The 19,723-nt window shown below is 43.2% G+C and overlaps 2 protein-coding genes and 1 pseudogene across 2 annotated transcripts; all 3 read left to right on the plus strand.

Moving 5' to 3' along the window:
• Positions 1-359: 359 nt before the first annotated feature.
• On the plus strand, positions 360-1,580 carry LOC133891057 (putative germin-like protein 3-2). The gene is made up of 2 exons (XM_062331754.1): positions 360-603; positions 750-1,580. The coding sequence occupies exons 1-2, from the start codon at positions 474-476 to the stop codon at positions 1,289-1,291; spliced, it is 672 nt and encodes a 223-aa protein (XP_062187738.1). The 5' UTR covers positions 360-473; the 3' UTR covers positions 1,292-1,580.
• A 6,110-nt stretch (positions 1,581-7,690) lies between these two features.
• Positions 7,691-8,634, plus strand: LOC133891067 (germin-like protein 1-4; annotated as a pseudogene).
• A 1,618-nt stretch (positions 8,635-10,252) lies between these two features.
• On the plus strand, positions 10,253-17,214 carry LOC133928849 (F-box protein At3g54460-like). The gene is made up of 8 exons (XM_062375351.1): positions 10,253-10,859; positions 12,496-15,024; positions 15,115-15,328; positions 15,419-15,643; positions 15,725-15,784; positions 16,299-16,429; positions 16,718-16,832; positions 16,917-17,214. Exons 1-8 carry the CDS (start codon positions 10,435-10,437, stop codon positions 17,043-17,045), a joined length of 3,828 nt encoding a protein of 1,275 aa, XP_062231335.1. The 5' UTR covers positions 10,253-10,434; the 3' UTR covers positions 17,046-17,214.
• Positions 17,215-19,723: the final 2,509 nt, after the last annotated feature.

Genomic DNA, 19,723 nt, shown 5'->3' on the forward strand with positions numbered 1-19,723 from the left:
GGATTTAGTGAGCAAGCACGATATGACGTACGAGCTATACCTGCTGTTAGCTAGTCACAGGAAAACGAGCGTCCTGCGGTTGGAAAGAGGTGTATATGCATGGGAGGAAGGGAAGGAACGGGCGGTTGGATGGATATCCATTGGTGTATGCATCTCGATCTGATGGACATAGTTAGCCGTCAGACACACGTACAGGAATGCGTCCCTCCATTGCTGCGTACGTGCTCTCTCTCTCTCTCTCTCTCTCTCTCTCTCTCTCTCATGCATGTCCATGCCATCATCGACCATGATGTCAGTCTCCATTAAGCTACCCGTGCCCCTATAAATACCAGCCTTCCTTCCCTTCCCGTCCTCAGACCAACCCAGGCCGGCCTACAGACAGCTAGCTAACTACACCAGGAGTAGCTAGCTGCGCCAGCACACGAGAGCCAAGCCAATTAGTCAAGTACGACGACATACACAACTTGACCGCCATGGCCAAGCTCGCCACTTTCCTCCTGGCCGCCTTCGCCGTCCTCCTGGCGTTCACCACCCCTTCGATCGCTGGCGACCCCGACATGCTCCAGGACATCTGCGTCGCGGACTACAAATCCCTCCGGGGCCGTAAGTGTCTAAGTGATCTAGATCTATACATACACACCACTCTCTTCAATTATTCACTGTGTACGTGGCTACGTGCAACAACTTGCATGAATAATCATGCATGCATGTTCGATAAACATGAACGAATTGAATGTACGTGCGTGCAGCACTGAGGCTGAACGGATTCCCGTGCAAGAGGCCGGAGAACGTGACGGCGAACGACTTCTTCTCCTACGTGCTGGCGAACCCCGGCAACACGGGCAACGCGGCGGGTTCGGCGGTGACGGCGGCGAACGTAGAGAAGCTCCCGGGCCTCAACACCCTGGGCGTGTCCATGGCGCGCATCGACTACGCGCCGTGGGGTGTGAACCCGCCGCACACCCACCCGCGCGCCAGCGAGATGATCTTCGTGCTCAAGGGCTCCCTTGACGTGGGCTTCATCACCACGGCCAACAAGCTCTACGCCCGCACCGTCTGCAAGGGCGAGGTCTTCGTCTTCCCCCGCGGTCTCGTCCACTACCAGAAGAACAACGGCAACACGCCGGCCGCGGTCATCTCGGCGTTCAACAGCCAGCTGCAGGGCACGCAGTCCGTCGCCGAGACACTCTTCGGCGCCTCGCCGACGGTGCCCACCTACGTGCTGGCCAGGACGTTCCAGATCGACGGCAGCCTCGTGGAGGGCATCAAGTCCAAGTTCCCGCCCAAGTAGGCACGCTCATGCATGCAGTTGGTGGCTGGCAACCACCACGTACGTAACGAGGACCCTTCATTAAGGGAAATAAATTATATACCTCTTGCAGCACCACTGAATAGCCGCGGGCCGCCACTTAATCTGTTTTATGCTCAAAGTATGATCTGTCAATTCGTCCTTTTTTGTACGTGTCGTTGGACCTCTTTCCTGTTAGTTCACTGTTGTTTGTTGCTTTTTCTGCGTGAAAAATAAAGGTGATGTGTATTTATCAATTCGAGAAAATGAATGCATGTCCTGATTTTCTCAATTGTTGATGTATATATGCACAGTAAACATCATATGGGCCTTAATATATACTCATCGATGATATGTCACACGTATGCCCTGTTTGTTTAGTTTCTGTTTTTGGGTTCTTTTGAAAAACTGTTTTTAAAATAGGTTGTTGGTTTTTATAATAATTTTTCTTTTCAGCACATACCTTTTCATAAAAACGTCTCTTAGTGAGTTTCTCAGATTTACTTTATTTTTCTTAAAAATAGGTTTCTGGCTTTTCTAGAACACCGTTTATTCTGACTTCTGGCTTCCGGCTTCTGGCAGCATCAGAACCAAAATCAGAAGCAAGAAACAAACATGACCTTAGACACTTTGGTCGCAAATGCTTGCTGTGAATCAGTCATCTATATATAGGAAGCGTGCAACCATGCAATCAAATTTGTTCCGGCAAAATCATCATCAGAATTTGGCACTGTCGAGTTGCGTGGAAGTCTGAGTCCTACTTGATCCATCACTAATCTATTATATTATTATTTGAGGAAAAAAAGAGCCACTACATTAGCTCTTAAGTTATAAAATTATCGTGTTAATCAGAAAAAAATAATTTACACCACTTATTGTTATAAACATCTAACGATCTAGATTAAATCAAAGATCCTATATAAAATATGATTAATAAATAGCTAAATTCAGAAACTCCTATCAAGTACGATAAATAAATAACAAAATTCGGAATTAAAAAATTAAGGAAAATTAGTAGTTCGATTTCCATAGGGAAGCAAAATATCTAAATTAAGAGTCTAAATTAAATAAAATAAATAATAATTGAAATTGTGGTTAGAATAGAAAACAATAAGGATCCATATCGAATATAGTCTTATTAAAAAATAAAATTATTATTAAAATCAAATACCTAAATAAAGAGTCTATATAAAATACAATTAATCAATAGCTAAAATTCATAATAAAAATATTTCAAAATTCTTATTAAGATAATTAAGAAGCACCTTATAGCTCAATATCATCACATCAAGTAGACAACGGTACAATACTAAATAAAGAGTCAATGTAAAATATAATTAATCAATAGCTAAAATTCACAATAAAAATAATGAAAATATATTTCAAAATTCTTACTAAGATAATAGATTACGAAGCATCGTGTTGCTCAAAGTTATCACATCAAGCAGGCAAGACAAATTTATTTTGATTTTGGTTGGGTTGTCTACACATGACACGCTATTTTGACGGTTGATCAAAACATATACAAATCTAACCAATACGTGTATACGATTCGGGCAAAGTTTAGTGCATAAATAATTTTCTTTTCTATTAACATAATTTTTATTTCTTATTCTAATTTTATACATTTTGTAACTAAATGACTCAAACCTCATAAAAATTAATAAGATTAATTTTTAATCAAAAATTATTTGATACAATATTTGAGTGAGAATAGTCGCACTATTAATATGAACCATCTTACTAGTTTCCTATATATTCCTACTGCTCTGCTCTGCATGTACAGCCTCAGAAAGCAAATGCGCGGGTCTCCGATATTAACCAATTGCATGACCGTACCGTTATTATCAGACGTGTAACAACGTTAACAACTCATCTGAAAGTTGAGCACTAGCATCCAATCATATATAGATATTCTTAACGCGAATGAACTTGTGAGCCCCTAAAGGAGTTAAATTCTGCCGTCGTACCGTTTGCGACACGAGCAAATTGCATGATCCGTCCTTAAAACTTATAAGTGGGTTCCTACGGGTCCCTCTAGCTCCAACTCCCAAAGTGCACGAATCACGTCAGCTACTATTCATGCAAATAGGATAAGCCTATTTCTCCCTCTCTGTGCTGAATGCTTATGATTTGCCAGCAGCTGCAGGACTCGGCCGGTGCAATATGAACTAACGGTTTTCAGTTGTACACCATTTATCAATTTAAATAATCTTAACTGCATTGCCTTATATTAGAGAGTCCTGTCCATCAGGCAATTAACATGAAATCCTGCACATGCAGCACATGCTGTTGGTGCCTGAACCTTCTCAAACGCTGCAGGCTCTGCCATGCACCTAAGTCCTATTTTTCACAGGAGATGTCCCTCTGGTTTGATGCGTCACTACCAGGAACCTACTTTTTGCAACAAAATTATTTGTGGCAATAAGTCCAATATTGTTGCAATAGGTACCTGTTGCAACGGAGCGAAATGTGTTGCAAGCTATTGCAATAAACCACATGATAATAGCATGTTGCAACGGTTTTTATACTGTTGCGTTAAATAAGCATACTGCAACAATTTTAGTCTATTATTGCCACACCTATCAATGTTGCCCAAAGATTTTACTGCAATGAAAATTTTCCCGTGGTGATAAGTTATTGTAAGGGTCACATTTTTGTGGTAAAACATATTGCAATAAGAGCATTTTCTTCGTAATAGCATATTGCAACACCATATTCTTTGCTGCGACAACCAATTGCAACAGGAATTTTTTGTTGTGTTAGGCTAATGCGACACCTAATTTCTTGTGGCCATATCACGTTTTCACGACTCCTATCTCATGGTAACACACTATTGCATGCCATGATAAAATTCCCATGGTAACAACAAATTGCAACATACACTTTTTTGCCGTAATATGCTATTGCAACAAGATTTTTTTTCTGGCAACAACATTTTACAACAAGAGTTGGAACGATGCAATATGGTCTTGCAACAGCATTTCCTTTGTGATGGTAGCCTACGACAACAATTTGTTTTTCTTGTAATAATCTGATGCAACAACCAATTTTTTGTGTCGATACCATTTTGCAACTTCTCAGAGTATCTTTTTTGAGGCATGGCATCTGACAATTACTATTACAACTTTGGTTTCATAAAGATATCCATATAATCTTGGTTTCACATGGGTCCTTATTGGTCCTAATAATAATAATCATATTTGATGGGAAAACTTGAAAGCATAATATAGTGGTGCAAAATAAATGAATTGAAAGAAATGCGTGTATGCACCTGTAGTTCTGACTTCCTGTTTCTACGCGCCTCCCTTAGAAACATATCCCTTTCTGCAAGCTTTTGTTCCTGTTGTTCTTCAACTCTCACTCTTTCACCACGCTCATGTTCCAAGTCTCTTTCTCTCTGCGCACGTTCAGTTGCTAGTTGATCGTGTAAATCATGAACCTAGAGATTGAGCTTAATAATTTATCTTCAGGTTTCATCTATGCATGAGCAAGAACCTTTCAGCACCACTAGGAGGTTTAGCCATGTATCCAAATCCCTGAGGCTACGATGATTTACACCCCATTGTTACTCTATAGGTATCCTAGAAAATAGTGTTTTGTGTTGAACTCAAAGTGTCTCTACAGTTTTTCCTTCTATCTGGATAACCTTTGCACATGCATTGTCCTGTGCTGTACGCAAATTAGAATCCTCATGTGACATCAAAATTAAGAAAAGTTGCATAAAAAAATATGACAATAGCAACAAGAGATTATTGAATTTTAAATTGTAACTCGCAAGCACTGTTTGAGATTCAGTGTTAGACCATGCACCATTAATCTTATGGGTCACATCACTTAGCTACTTACCTACACCCGATATTCCTATTCTCACACTCCATCTATGAACTTGCGACATGACCAATCGATCCATCGGTCACGTACGCCTTTGTTAAGCTGAAACACAAGCACTCTTAAATCAGTTTTGATAGTGTTATCAGTGCCGGTTGCTTATCCGGTATAAATGCTATTTTTAGCAATAAAAATAGAGAAAAATGGTGGCAGCGGGAGCGGCATCCGAGCCGGTTTAGATGTCGTTCCCGTCGCCGCCACCGCCGTCGCTGCTCCCGTCGCCAGCTCTGACCATATACTCATCTCAAACATAAGAACACAAGAACACAATCTCACCAATACACATCTCAACCAGTACAGAAAAACACAATTTCATTCATATACTCATCTTATCCAAATACTCATATCTGCCGATACACAAGAACATAATCTCATCCATATACTTATCTCATCTATATACTCATCTCAAACACAAGAACACAATCAAATCAAATAGAAAGAATACAAAGAGGGAGATCCAGTGTGCACCCGAGCCGCACGCCGCTCGGAGGCCAGCCTCCGCCCGATCCTGCACCCGAGCCGCCCACGCCCGCAACCGAGACGCACGCCGCACGGAGGCCGCCGCTTGGAGGCCAGCCTTCACATGCCCCTACACCCGAGCCGCACGCAGCTCGGAGGCTGACCTCCACCCTCTACTACGCCTAAGCCACTACGTGAAAAAAGTCATTAGTGATGGGTGATAACTGGCATTAGTGACGGGTGATAACTGGCATTAGTGACGGGTCTTGTACCCATCACTCTTGTCGCTAATGAGGTCATTAGTTACGGGTCATAACCGTAATCTGTCACTAATATTCAATTATCAGTGACGGGTCGTAACCGTGACCCGTCATTATTGACTGAACATTAGTGACAGATTGTAATCTTGACCCGTCACTAATGACCGATGAATATTTTTTGGACACAAAAAAGTCAAAAAAATATTTTATTTAATCAAGCCATCCCAACCTAGGCTCATCCCATATGTCTCACAACCCATACATTTTTTCATATTATTTTCAAGTTTACGTTCCATGAAAATCAAACCCGCGACCTCCTCCTCGCGAATGTAGCCACCTTACCACATCTGCTATCATATAGTTGTGATAGAAACCGAATATTTTATCCTTTTAACCTTCTTGCCAAAGGTCATTAGTAACGCATCATAACCATAACCCGTCACTAATAACTAATTTTGCCAAATTTCGTTAAGATTTATAATTTGATAAGTGATCCGGAATGTATTTGATAAAATAGGCATAACTTTTGCATACATACTCTGATTTTAACATTTTTTTTGACTCTACGAACATCTACAGAAAAAGTCACAACTGTGTCTCTCCCACTTTGTCGGGTTCAGAGGATTTTTTTTTAAGCCAAAAATGGCTTGAAAGATCGAGTTCTCACCCCCGAAAGTTTCAGCACCATTTTCAAAACGCGCATTTGTGTCCAGAGCTGTCACACCTTACATTAAACTTGACCAGAAATGTACAATAATTCATATTCTAGTGCTGCTGAGGTGAGAAAAAATAAGAGAAAAATAAAATAAAAAATATTTGCGAATACCGTCATTGGTGACTGAAGGTGGTCATTAGTGACAGATTACAAGTTAGCCTGTTACTAATGACTGGCATAGGATGACTAGTCACTGCTGAGTGGATTATTAGTGACGGGTCAAGTTGTGACCTGTCACTAATAATTGGTCCAGGATGACCTGTCACTGATGACCTAGTCATTAGTGATGGATTACAACTTAACCTGTCACTAATAACTGTCCTAGGACGACCTGTCACTGATGACCTTATCATTAGAAGTGATAGATTATAACTTAACCCATCATTAAGACTGGTCTAGGATGATCCATCAACGATCTAATCATTAGTGACGGGCCATAACTTGACATGTCACTATTATCATCAATGACAGGTCATGTTACGACATGTTACTAATGAGTGATCATTAGTGACGGGTCTATATCTAGTCATGATTAGAAGGCACATTAGTGACGCGTCCTTATTGCACAAATCACTAATTGGACATTAATGACGTGTGTTGAGCAGCTGTCACTAATGTGATGTCTTATTTGCTAGTTTCTTACGTAGTGAGCCGTCCGTCGTCTGAGTCCGCTTGTGGCTGTGGAGGAAAGAAAAGAGGTAAGGGAGAGAAAGGAGGAGACGAAAAGATAAAGGACGTGAGCTGAGCCAAAATGTCATTTAACAGAAATTTCGAGTATGTTCATATTAGTGTCGGTTATGGTTTCAACCGGCACTGATACATGACTACCAGTATCAGTTTATAACATAAATCGGTACCTATAGTCAGGTATCAGTACCGGTTTTTAGTGATTTCACTATAGTTCGTGTGAGGGAGTTTAAAAACCAGCAGTGATACATCTTCTGTCATGATTTTTATTGAATTGACGCTAATAGAGCGCTACTTTTAACCCCTACTATAATAGTGAAACCAACTCCATAAATCTATAAATACCAACTCCATGCCTCTCATCTTTTCCATCAGCACGGAAGTGCCTTACATACTTAACTTCATATAGCTCACACTCACACGTACAACTAGCTAGGTGAGGCTAGGACCAACCAATCATCACGAGAGACCCATGGCGGCCAACAAGCTCCCCACCCTTCTTGCCACCTGCGCCGTCCTCCTGGCTCTCGCCGTCCGCTGCTCGCCGGCGACCCTGACATGCTCCAGGACATCTGCGTCGCCGACTACAAATCCCATCAGGGCCGTGAGTGATTCATCCCCTTATTACATATATGCATTGTATTTTCATTCAACTTTTGTTCATCGTGCATGCAAAGCATGCATAAGCCTTGCATGCATGCTGTTATCGATCGTCTTTGCATTTGACGTAACATATATATAATTGATCGAAACGCATGCAGCGCGCTGCGGGTGAACGAGTTCCCGTGCAAGGGGGAGATGAACGTGACTCCGGACGACTTCTTCTTCGGCGGGCTGGCGAAGGCCGCCGACGTGTACTCTGGCAACCCCTTGGGGTCGGCGGTGACGACGGCGGACGTGGAGAAGATCCCGGGGCTCAACACCCTGGGCGTGTCCATGGAGCGCGAGGACTACGCGCCGTGGGGCGGCGTCAACCCGCCGCACGTGCACCCGCGTGCCACGGAGATCCTCTTCGTGCTGGAGGGCACCCTCGAGGTGGGCTTCGATCGTCACCTCGGCGAACAGGCAACTCAGCCGGACCGTCTCCAAGGGCGAGGTGTTCGTCTTCCCCGTGGCCTCGTGCACTTCCAGCGGAGCGTCGGGTCGGGCCGTCGGGGAGGCGCCCGCCGTGGCCATCTCAGCGTTCGACAGCCAGCTGCCCGGCCGGCACACAGACGGTCGCCGGTGCGCTGTTCGGCGCCGCGCCGGCGGTGCCCACGGACGTACTGGCGCGGGCATTCCAGACCGACGATGGAGTGGTGGACAACATCAAGTCCAAGTTTCCAGCCAAGTAGAGCAGCACGGACATGAATCATGCATGACGCTTCATCACTCCAAGTCTCCCATCGCAAGGGACCGTGAAGGAGGCGTACGTGCGTGTGGTACATTAATAAGGGAGGGACGCATGCTTTCGGCGCGATTAATTTGATGCTTTATTTGGTATCGGTAGCGTGTAACTTTATATACTACGAATCTCTCTTGTTTGTTCATTGTTCGTGCATCATCCTCAGTTGATTGCACCCGTACCACGATATATAGCGTTTCTTGCATAATCTGCGTTACGTATCTGATTCCCCGTTAATAAATGTGTGATTATTGTCTTCAATGCTTCTTCAACCATGCTATATAACTAAACATTATCCTCAAGACGAGAACAAGTCTTAGTTAGTAGAGTGGTTGTACCACCTACCCAATAGAAATAAAGTCTAGTTTTGCTCCTTAGGTATCTCACGAGGTTTGCTTTTCGAATGTTTCACTAAGTCATAATTTTTTTTTAAGTAGTAGATGATGTACCTGCTGATAAAGAGATGATTATGGTGATGTAAATTTATGTATGCATCTTTGTGTTATTCAGGAGTTTCTCGGAGAAAAGACATTGTCCTCCACATCTCAACACCATGTGAATTTGGATTTTTTTTTTGTTTATATATGTTTTTTCTAATATTTGCCAAATTATACAACCGTTTTAATAAATTGCAAGAATAGTCTACCATCACTCGTTCATCAGGCGAGATGAACGGGCGAGATCTTGTGAGCCCCGCCGCTCAAAAGAATAAAAATACAAAAAATGCATGTCGCATGTTCAGCCAGCGAAACCTTTCTCTCACCCGCTAAAAGGGCGAGATCAATCTTGCGCCGGCACACGTGCTCGCGCCGGCACACGTGCTTTATGTTCGTTCGTGTCTGTTGCTAGCTAGTGTATGTATGTACATACGTGTTCATTTTTATCTTTATCTGACTCTCGATTTTATTTGGAGTACTAGAGTGGTCTAAAAATTCTTAACATTTTTATGAGTAAATTAGAACTCATTAACAACCCATTTTAATTGATATGATCCAAAAATCTAAGCCAAAATTAATTAAAATTCTCCAAAGAAACCTACTTTTTAAAATTTTAGCAATTTTTAATGCCTCAAATAAATTCCCAAAAATCACTAAAAATTCACTAATATTTTTCTCATATGACGTACTAATTTATAAAAAATATTTTTAGCCCTAGGTTATTTAGTGAAAAAATAAGTTCCTTTTTAATACTCTATTTATTTGCATTTATCATTTTATGTGATATTCTTTTTTAATTCAATTTGTGTGTGCGTCTGCGTGTTGTTCGGAAAAAAGACATTGTCCTCGACACCTCAACACCGTGTGAATTTTGTGACGTGACGATCATTATCCATTTTGCTGGTACGCAGCCCACGTATTACGAAAAGCCCATAGTTTGCTATTGGCCAAGCAGAAATGCCCATAGATCGCAGCCCACGTTGGATCAGCGTCCCCTCGGTTTCGCGTGACAGTGGGCCCAAAAATAATCTAATAGTATCTCGATTCTCACGCAACGACAGTGGGCCCGCAAATTTACCGGCCCCACTTGCCATACATACACTGATCCGATCCGTGCTACACGCGGGTAAATCCTGCCCGGTCGTTGCGCTCGCGCCGTCCTCCCCTCCTCCTCCTCCTCCACTTCTTCGCTCCAATTCCGAACACTCGAAGCCGAATTCGCCAACGGATCCCGCGGGCCTCGTGCCGGCGGCGACGACTCGTTAAGCCTCTCCCCATGGTGGAGCGCGAGCGCGAGCCCTAGCTCGCTCGATATGGTCAACGCCGCCGCGCACCGCAGGCTCGGCGGCTACCTCCGCGCCGTCCTTTCCCTCCCCCCCGGGGATGGAACCGGAGCCACATCCATCCCCCCGCTCTCCCCATGCTCCCTATTTGCCTGCGGTGCCGTGCCCCTCGCGCCGCTCCCCGACGACGGGCCCCAACCGCGGTCCAAGTCGAGGGCGTGCAGCGGCGGCGGGAGCGTCGTGCGCATGATGAGGACGCTCGTGGCGAACCGGTGCATCGAGGTGGAGGGCAGGGTGCTGAGAATTGCGACGAGGAGCGTGGGGGAAGGGGACGATGCGGTGGTGGAGGCGAGGGCGGTGCTGCTGCTCGACGTGTACCTGCCCGTCGCCGCCTGGTCCGGGTGGCAGTTCCCGCGCTCCCGCACCGCAGCCGCCGCGGTGTTCAAGCATGTCAGGTGCGTCGCTGTTCGGAACGTTTCATCCGTTTGTAGCGGTTGAATTTTGTCGCCCCAATCGCGATACCCGAATCTGGAGCTTTTCCGCGGCGAACTTTTGAGCTTTGTGGGCGTAGGGGTTAGGGGTATTTTTGTCATTTGAATGGTCGAGGTTACAGGTCTCTGATGCGCACATTTGATATTTAGCTGCATTGCCTTGAGTGTCTGAAGTTATGAGAATCGTGATCTGTTTGCGTGAGAAATTTATATTTTTCAATTCTGCTCGACCTTCTTCTATGTTTCATTTCTGAGACTTCTCGTAACTACTAGCCAAGTGCCTGTGGGTTGCAACGGATTTTCATGTCTAGAATTCTGGACACGTGTGTTTTGAACAACTAATATTTGCAATTTGGAGAGCTGGTCCAAGGAAATCTGAATAAAAAAAAAGAGCAGAGGGAATTTAACCTTGAACATTCAAATGCTCACCTCCAAATATGAACGAAGATGGCAATGCATGAGCTTATACCTGAAGTGAGTAACGATTAACTGCTAGTGGTGGATGCTTCACAGACTACAGGCTGCTTCCACGACGCCACAAGGCACAGGATGACTCAGAGTGAGCAACAGTGGAGGTAGGGGATGTTTCTTTCTGGCCACTGTCGCGCATAGAATTAAACGGGGGTGCGGTAGCCGCCCCTGCCTCACCAAGCCTCCCCATGCCATGGTGATGATCCTGCCCGTGACTGCCCTCAGTGGAGGCACCAACAGAAGGGGCGAGGGATGCAAAGGGCCAAGGACTGGTGAGACTGGAGGGAGGATTGCGACTGAGAGGAGGCCAGGAGGGCATGGGGAGGGATTAGAGGGCTGGGGAGGGAATGGATTAGACCTACTAGTGTACAAATGATTTATTACCTTTAATTGTGCATTTAATCAGATGGTATTTTCTGAGGGTGGGAACAACTTTGAATCACAACGAATCTATCTGTTCCAAGAATGGCCAGCATGCTTGGCATCTTGCAAAGGAAAGCTTTCCTTATAATGCTCTGTTTCAGGACTGGTGCCTTTTATATTAGTACATAATCATCATTTCTTCTTGTTGTTTGTAGTTTGGATTGATATCAGCACTTTCTTGTCTTTTCTGAAAAAATGATCACTTTCTGGGGCATGTGCTTGGGGGAAAAAATTCTGGGACACAAAATTTTAAATTATGTCCAACCATTTCTATTTTTACCGCATTTCCTAGCCTTTGATGCTTCAAGTCTTTTAAAAGGCTATGTGTTCAGCTTCCCTTCTCACGATGTGATGCAAGCTTGTAATAGTTCCATATTTGTGGTGTTTTCACACCCTGCCTTGTTAATGTCGCTGCCTCTGTTATAAACAGATATTCTTATTCAATATTAGGTCCAGATTCATTTTTGCTGTCCCAGCCTATGCATATTCTGTGAATTTACTGAATCTGCAATAATAAAGGTTGTGGATTTTTCATTCGTTATTTCCAAAAATATAGCTTCTTGTTCTGCTTTAGTACATTTTGTAGACCTAATTATCATAGAATGCCTTTAGGTTGGGCAGCGCAGCAGCTATTCATTATGTCAATATTTTTTTCCCTGTTGTTGCCACTTTCCTCCTAGGCTAAGCTTTTTTTCTTTCCTTGCAGTTGCAACTGGGATGATAGGAATGCTTTGCTTGCTTTTGACTGGACTTCTAATGATAGTCCACACAGTGATGACCGGTATATTTGGAGCTGCACTGATTGTAACGTCCTTGGTTGCAAGGACCATCAGATAGCATCTATATCAAATAACAAGAAGTCATTTGACCTGCATGAAATCTTCAAAACCCTCCCTAGTGTTAGGATGGAGAAGAGCATGCAGGTAGCAAGAATTACACCAGACGCAGCAGCACTGGAACTGGGTATTTGGTCTGTCCCTGATGATGTATTGAATAAAGTACTGATTCGACTTAAACCCAGGGATTTGATAAGAGTAGCAGCGACTTGTCATCATCTAAGGACTCTTGCTGCCTCTATTATGCCTTGCATGAAGCTTAAGCTTTTTCCCCATCAAGAGGCGGCTGTCAAATGGATGTTGAATCGAGAGCAGAACTCGCAGGTCCTAGCACATCCTCTGTACAAGGATTTCTGCACTGAGGATGGTTTCCCTTTCTACATAAATGTTGCCTCTGGTGAAATATTTACCGGAAATGATCCAACTGTAAATGATTTCTGTGGAGGTATGTTTTGTGATGAACCTGGGTTAGGCAAGACGGTAACCGCACTCTCTCTTATTCTGAAAACGTATGGAACACTGGCGTACCCTCCACAAGGGGTGGATGTGAGGTGGTGCATGCATAAGCCAGATAAAAAATACGGATACTATGAACTAAGTGCCAGCTGCTCTTCTAATAGAAACAACTCTTCTTCTGGGTTGACAAAGCTTTTGGGGAAGGATGTGATTAGAGAAGATCCATCTTCAAGTGGGCTATCGCATGATGGTGATTATGTTTGCAGTACCAGATCTTCAAGAAAGAGAGGCAGGTTAGCGAGCCTTGATCCAACTATGGTCATGTTGCATGCTGCGAGTGAGAAGTCCCCAGAGTCATCACACAGCAAAGAGCATCCAAGTCCAGCTACTCATGTACTGAAGTTCACTAAAAACTCGAGACAAGTTAGGGAAAACCTCATGGATGCATACAACAACGAATCATTTGGCAATAAAAGGAAGAGAGGCACCACCTCCGAGTTAAGTGAGACCTGGGTTCAGTGTGATGCTTGCAGAAAATGGCGAAGGTTAGCAGATGGAACTGTTCTTGATTCTACCACAGCATGGTTTTGCACTATGAACACTGATCCTGCAAGACAGAAATGCACCGCTCCAGAGGAATCCTGGGATTTTAAGAGAAAGATAACCTATTTGCCAGGATTTTACAAGAAAAATTCATTGCCTGGAAATGAGGAAAATGTTTCATTTTTCACAAACATATTGAAAGATAATGTTGCTATGATCAATTCAGAAACCAAGAAGGCTTTGTTGTGGTTGGCAAAACTTTCTCCCACAAAACACCTCGAGATGGAATTGGTCGGTTTGACTCGCCCAGTTTTAGATACACGTTCAACCATAGGCAAGGGTGCTCGTCCATATTACAAGATTTTTCAAGCATTTGGCCTTGTGAGAAAGATTGAGAAAGGTGTGACTCGGTGGTACTATCCCTCTATGCTTGACGATTTAGCTTTTGATTCTACCGCACTTGGAGTTGCTCTTGAAAAACCGCTGAATTTAGTAAGGTTTTATTTATCTATGGCCACCTTGATAGTGGTACCTGCTAACTTAATCGATCACTGGACAACACAGATACAGCGGCATGTGTCCTCGGACACCCTTAATGTTTTTGTGTGGGGAGACCACAAGAAGCCATCTGCTCACAACCTTGCTTGGGACTATGACATTATCATAACCACATTCAGCAGATTAAGTGCAGAATGGGGTCCACGGAAGAGAAGTGCATTAAAGCAGATCCACTGGTTCAGGGTTATATTGGATGAAGGGCACACATTAGGTTCCAGCCTCACCCTGACAAACAAATTACAAATGGCTGTCTCTTTGGTTGCATCAAATAGGTGGATATTAACTGGTACACCTACACCAAACACACCAACTAGTCAGGTCGCTCATCTTCACCCCATGCTTAAGTTTCTTCATGACGAAGTTTATGGTCAAAATTACCAGTCATGGGACTATGGAATCCATAGGCCTTTTGAGGCACAAATGGAAGAGGGGCGCATTCGCCTTGTGCAGCTGCTTCAGAGGACTATGATTAGTGCAAGAAAAGCAGACCTGAAAAACATTCCTCCTTGCATAAAAAAGATAACTTTCCTAGACTTCAATGAAGGGCATGCACAAAGTTACAATGAATTGGTCGTTACTATTCGCCGAAATATACTGATGGCTGATTGGAATGACCCTTCCCATGTGGAATCCCTTCTGAACCCCAAGCAGTGGAAATTCCGTGCTACTACTATAAAGAATGTCCGTTTATCTTGCTGTGTTGCCGGGCATATCAAAGTAACCGAGGCAGGTCAGGATATTCAGGAAACAATGGATGCATTGGTGCAGCTGGGTCTTGATCCTTCTTCAGAGGAATATCAATTTATAAGATATGCTCTTTTAAATGGTGCTGATTGTTTCAGGTATGAAAGCTTTTGGTAAAATAAATAAATAAATCATATTACACATCAATCAGATTATTTGCCTTATTCAAATATTCATATTGCTTTCAGGTGTAAATATTGGTGTCGATTGCCTGTTATCACGCCCTGTCGACATCTTTTGTGCCTTGATTGTGTAGCTCTTGATAGTGAGAAATGCACATTACCTGGTTGTGGCAATCATTATGAGATGCAGTCTCCTGAGGCTCTTGCAAGGCCAGAAAATCCAAACCCAAAATGGCCGGTGCCCAAGGATCTAATTGAGTTGCAGCCTTCATATAAGCAGGTTTGTATTTGTGCTATCCTATGCATTTTCTTCTTTTTTTGTGTGCTCTTGAAAAGAAGTTGCTTTATGTAATTTTCTCATTTTATGTAGGATGACTGGGATCCAGATTGGCAATCAACATCTAGCAGCAAAGTTGCTTATTTGGTTGAGAAGCTGAGAAATCTGCGAGAAACAGACAGAAATCATGGGAACTCTACTAACATAACTAATTCTGCTGGTCATGCTAGTACACTATCTTGTCAACCACAGGCAATGTTGGACAAAGTTATAGTATTTTCTCAGTTTCTAGAGCATATTCATGTTATTGAGCAGCAGGTTAGTTCGAAATGCTCATACTCCAGCTTTTACTTAACAAATCATGTGAATTCGTTGGCCATTGATCTCCTTTCTGTTCAGCTGACTATTGCTGGAATAACATATGCGGGAATGTATAGTCCCATGCCTTTAGGGAGTAAGGTATGTCTTTCTTGTTGTTTCTAGTCTAAATTCGTAAATTATACTAAAGTACTTGGAGTGTTTGGGAAACCATGCTCATCTTTCCCCAAAAAATTAACAGTTTTTTTTTATAAAAATAACTATAATGACGCTCATTGTCGGCCTACTTTAGCCCGGTGAACCCTATTGACGCTCATTGTGCACACTGTTTAGTGTGAACCCACCCCTTGCTCCTTCCCCCTTTTCAATTTATTTCTTTTGTTCAGTACTCTGCCCCACCTGATCTTACATTTCTTCATCTCTCTCCCTCTCTGTCCCTACCTGTCTACCCTAACCACCTTCCTTCCCAGTGGCCTGATGTGCACCACACTAGTACCCACTTGTTTCCTAGTTCCCACTACACTGCCCTCCATTCGTGCTCCTTCACATGTTACACAAATAGCTGCCTAATTGGGAAAATAAAGTACACTCTCCTTAGCAAATATCTGAAACATTTTTTTAAGGATTATCCAGTTGTTGCTGCAATTTTATGCAGAGAAGTGCACTGATGAAGTTTCAAGATGATCCAACATGCATGGCTTTACTCATGGATGGAACTGCCGCACTGGGCCTTGATTTGAGTTTTGTGACACATGTTTTCCTCATGGAACCAATATGGGATAGGAGGTAATCTAATTGTTCAGATACTTCAAACAACTACAGATGCTACTGCATCAAGTAGTTTCAGATTATTTACCAATCATGATGTTCGATAGGTTCTTAATCAAATGCAAACTTATCTGCCAATACTTTACACTTCTGTCTTGTTGCCTTACGTATATCTCAGATTGGGTATTTTTGTATTCCTACTGGCAGTTGGCAAGTAACACTTTTGATGAGGATATTTCTTATCACTGTCACATTGTCATTATTATGTATGATTGATGATTGGACTATCTTTTCTGTTCTGATCAGTATGGAGGAACAAGTTATTAGTCGGGCACATCGAATGGGTGCTACTCGTCCAATACATGTCGAAACTTTGGCTATGCGTGGTACCATCGAAGAGCAAATGCTTAAACTTCTCCAGGTTTGTGTGCATCACATGTTCATAACATTTTCATGCGAAAATATGTTCAATCCTACGTGTTTTAAGTATTTGCTTTGCCTGCAGAATTCTGATGCTTGCAGAAAAATGGTGAATGAAGGAACAAGCAGCACTGACAATGAAGGAGGCCGGTCTCATAGGAGTCTCCATGATTTTGCTGAAAGCAGCTATCTGTCGCAACTCAGCTTTGTGTAGACAGGATCTAACACATCACTGCGTATTGATTCTAATATCAACTAAATTCTTGATTTTTCTATGTCATCCTTTTGAAATGTGGAGATCCTTAAAATCATTCTTTTGCAGTTGAAATAAAAACTACTTAGAATGTAATTCATCTTAATTCCAAAAAAAAAAGAATTTTGCTCGGAGTCACTTGTTTCTTTCTTTTAAACAACGGCACTGGCCCTTGTTAAAAAGGGAGATTCCAATTCAGGAAGCCTTAAATTGGGTATAGTATCTGCAGTGTTTTACTGGAAGTAATCTTCTTGTGACCAGTTGTGATTCAGTCGTGTTCAGATCAACCTAGCCAGGCATGCCTTCAGACTTGAGTCATTCATTAACATATCTTCTGTCGTACAGGAAGGTGCTCTCAAAGTCTGAAGAATGATAATCGCGCATAAACGTTCTAGTATTTTAATCTTATGAGCAAAATAAGTTGAAGCTAGGGTCCTGAGTAAATAGTTAGGATTCAACAAGCCACCTTGTTTCGTGCTTTACACCTAGCATAACGCTAAGCCTACAGACCTCCGGTTCCCTAATGTTGTTTACCGCGTACTCATTGCTGCCTTTGTCCTTACAATTTTTTGGCCGTTCGACCAATGAAATACTAAATCCTGGTATGGACCTTTTTTAACACAAAAATGGAAAAACACGGAAATAGGAAAAACATGGAATTTAAGTACGAAAACAGGTACAAAGTTGAAGATTACAGAACACATGAAAAACTACAGTATGGACATGGACGGAACGGAAATTCATAGGAATCAGAAGAGAGAAAGATGATTTTTTCCACGTAGGAATATAAGTGGTCTACTTCGAATCCAAATCACAGGCCTATTATACTCGTTTTTTTTTACAGAGAGGAACAGGCCTAAACTCCTAGTTGTGCCTCTCTGGAGTATAGACATGAATGGGAAAGTGTGGTTTGTTAGACTGCCCCTTTGGTTAACTCACACATTCATATTATGGATTTACATTAGTCATGTATTCATGTTAGTCACATATTTATAATAGCCTCGGTATATGTAACCTCTTGTGACTTATAATCAATCAGTCAAAGTGTGCGCGGTTATCTTCACTTACACGGTATCATTCTTTCCTCAACCTACTCACTAAATCGCTTCCACCACACCGCCCAAGGAAGATCAATCCCCATTATCTTTATCGGGGGCTGCGCAACCCCTAGTGTAGCCGCACTAGCGTTTCTTGTCGTCAAGTGCTCCTCCGTCGGGACGACATCTGTCATGCTCTCCATCGTGCCCCCTACGCCCCCGCACACCGACGATCCTCGTCATCCGGTGCTCGTCCACCGCGGCCCCACGCCGAGATTCCTCGTCATCATGTGCTCCTCCATTGAGACAACATCGGTTGTGCTCTCCATCACGCCGCCCACTGGAGAGATCAATCCCCAAGTCAACATTGGGGCTGTGTAACCCCTAGTGTAGCGGACATATTGCTAATACTTTAAATCAGCGCACAATAGAGTTTTTCCAATCTATTAGATTGATTTTCTCTTGCTGGTAGCTTGTTCAGCGTTTTTTTTTTCCAATCATAGATTGGTTTGCGTTCATGTATTGCCTTCGCACCCTTCTCCAAACTACTACGTTGCCACCTCTCTTGCCGCTGGTTTATGCTCATGTTTTTGTCCATTTATTTGCATGCATGTATGCGTTTGTCTCCTTGCCCCAATTTTGTCTGCTCCAACCACAGCATGTTTTTTCGGTTTTCTCCCTCTCGTCGCTTCACACACTACAACCACCGTTGAGCCCTTCTTTGCTGCTGCTTCGTCCACCATAGTTATATCTGCAATATCGTCGTCTATCTATTTGCATGCACGCATGTGTTTTTCTCGTCACCCTTGCTTCGTCTGCTCTGATCATCGTGTGTTGTTTCAGCTTTCTCCCTCTCGCCACTTCATGCACTGCAACCGTCATCGAGTCTTTATCTATTGTTGATTCATCCACCATAGCTATGCCTTCAATGTCATCGTCTTTTTTTTTTGCATGCACGCATGCGATTTTCTCCTCACTCTAGCTTTGTCTGCTTCAGCCACCGCGTTCAATTTCGGCTTTCTCCCTCTCACCGCTTCGCGTGCTGCAACCACCGTCGAGCCCTTCTATGATGCTGCTTTTGCACCCTTCCTAGACACTGTTGGCAGGCATGTGATGCTCCCTTTGCTCCACACACTCGACTCTAGCAACACCGATGTGTACCTTCGTCCTCAATGTGCACTCGGTTCTGGCAAAACCGGTGCTGCGCCTTAGGTTCCCTTAGGTGCAGTACGCCGACATCTTCACCAAAAGATGGCATACTTCTATCTCCACTAAGTTCATATCTAGCCTGAATATTTGCATCGTCAACGCTCAAACTACCGGGGGTGCTAGACTGCCCTTTGGGTTACCTCAGGCATTCACATTATGGATTCATATTAGTCATGTGTTCACATTAGCCTCAACAAACTATATATGTAACCTCTTATGACTTATAATCAATCAGTAAAAGCATGCATGATTATCCCTGCCACACGGTTAACTGACTTTTGACAACCAAATTATGATGTTACAGTCCAATGGCAATGCACTATTTGTACCTGTAATTACTGCCATACTCTTTCGGGTTCTCCAACTTCCAATTTTATTATTATAGTAGAAATT

Source organism: Phragmites australis, chromosome 1 (genome assembly GCF_958298935.1).
Source record: "Phragmites australis chromosome 1, lpPhrAust1.1, whole genome shotgun sequence".
In the NCBI taxonomy this organism is placed as follows: domain Eukaryota; kingdom Viridiplantae; phylum Streptophyta; class Magnoliopsida; order Poales; family Poaceae; genus Phragmites; species Phragmites australis.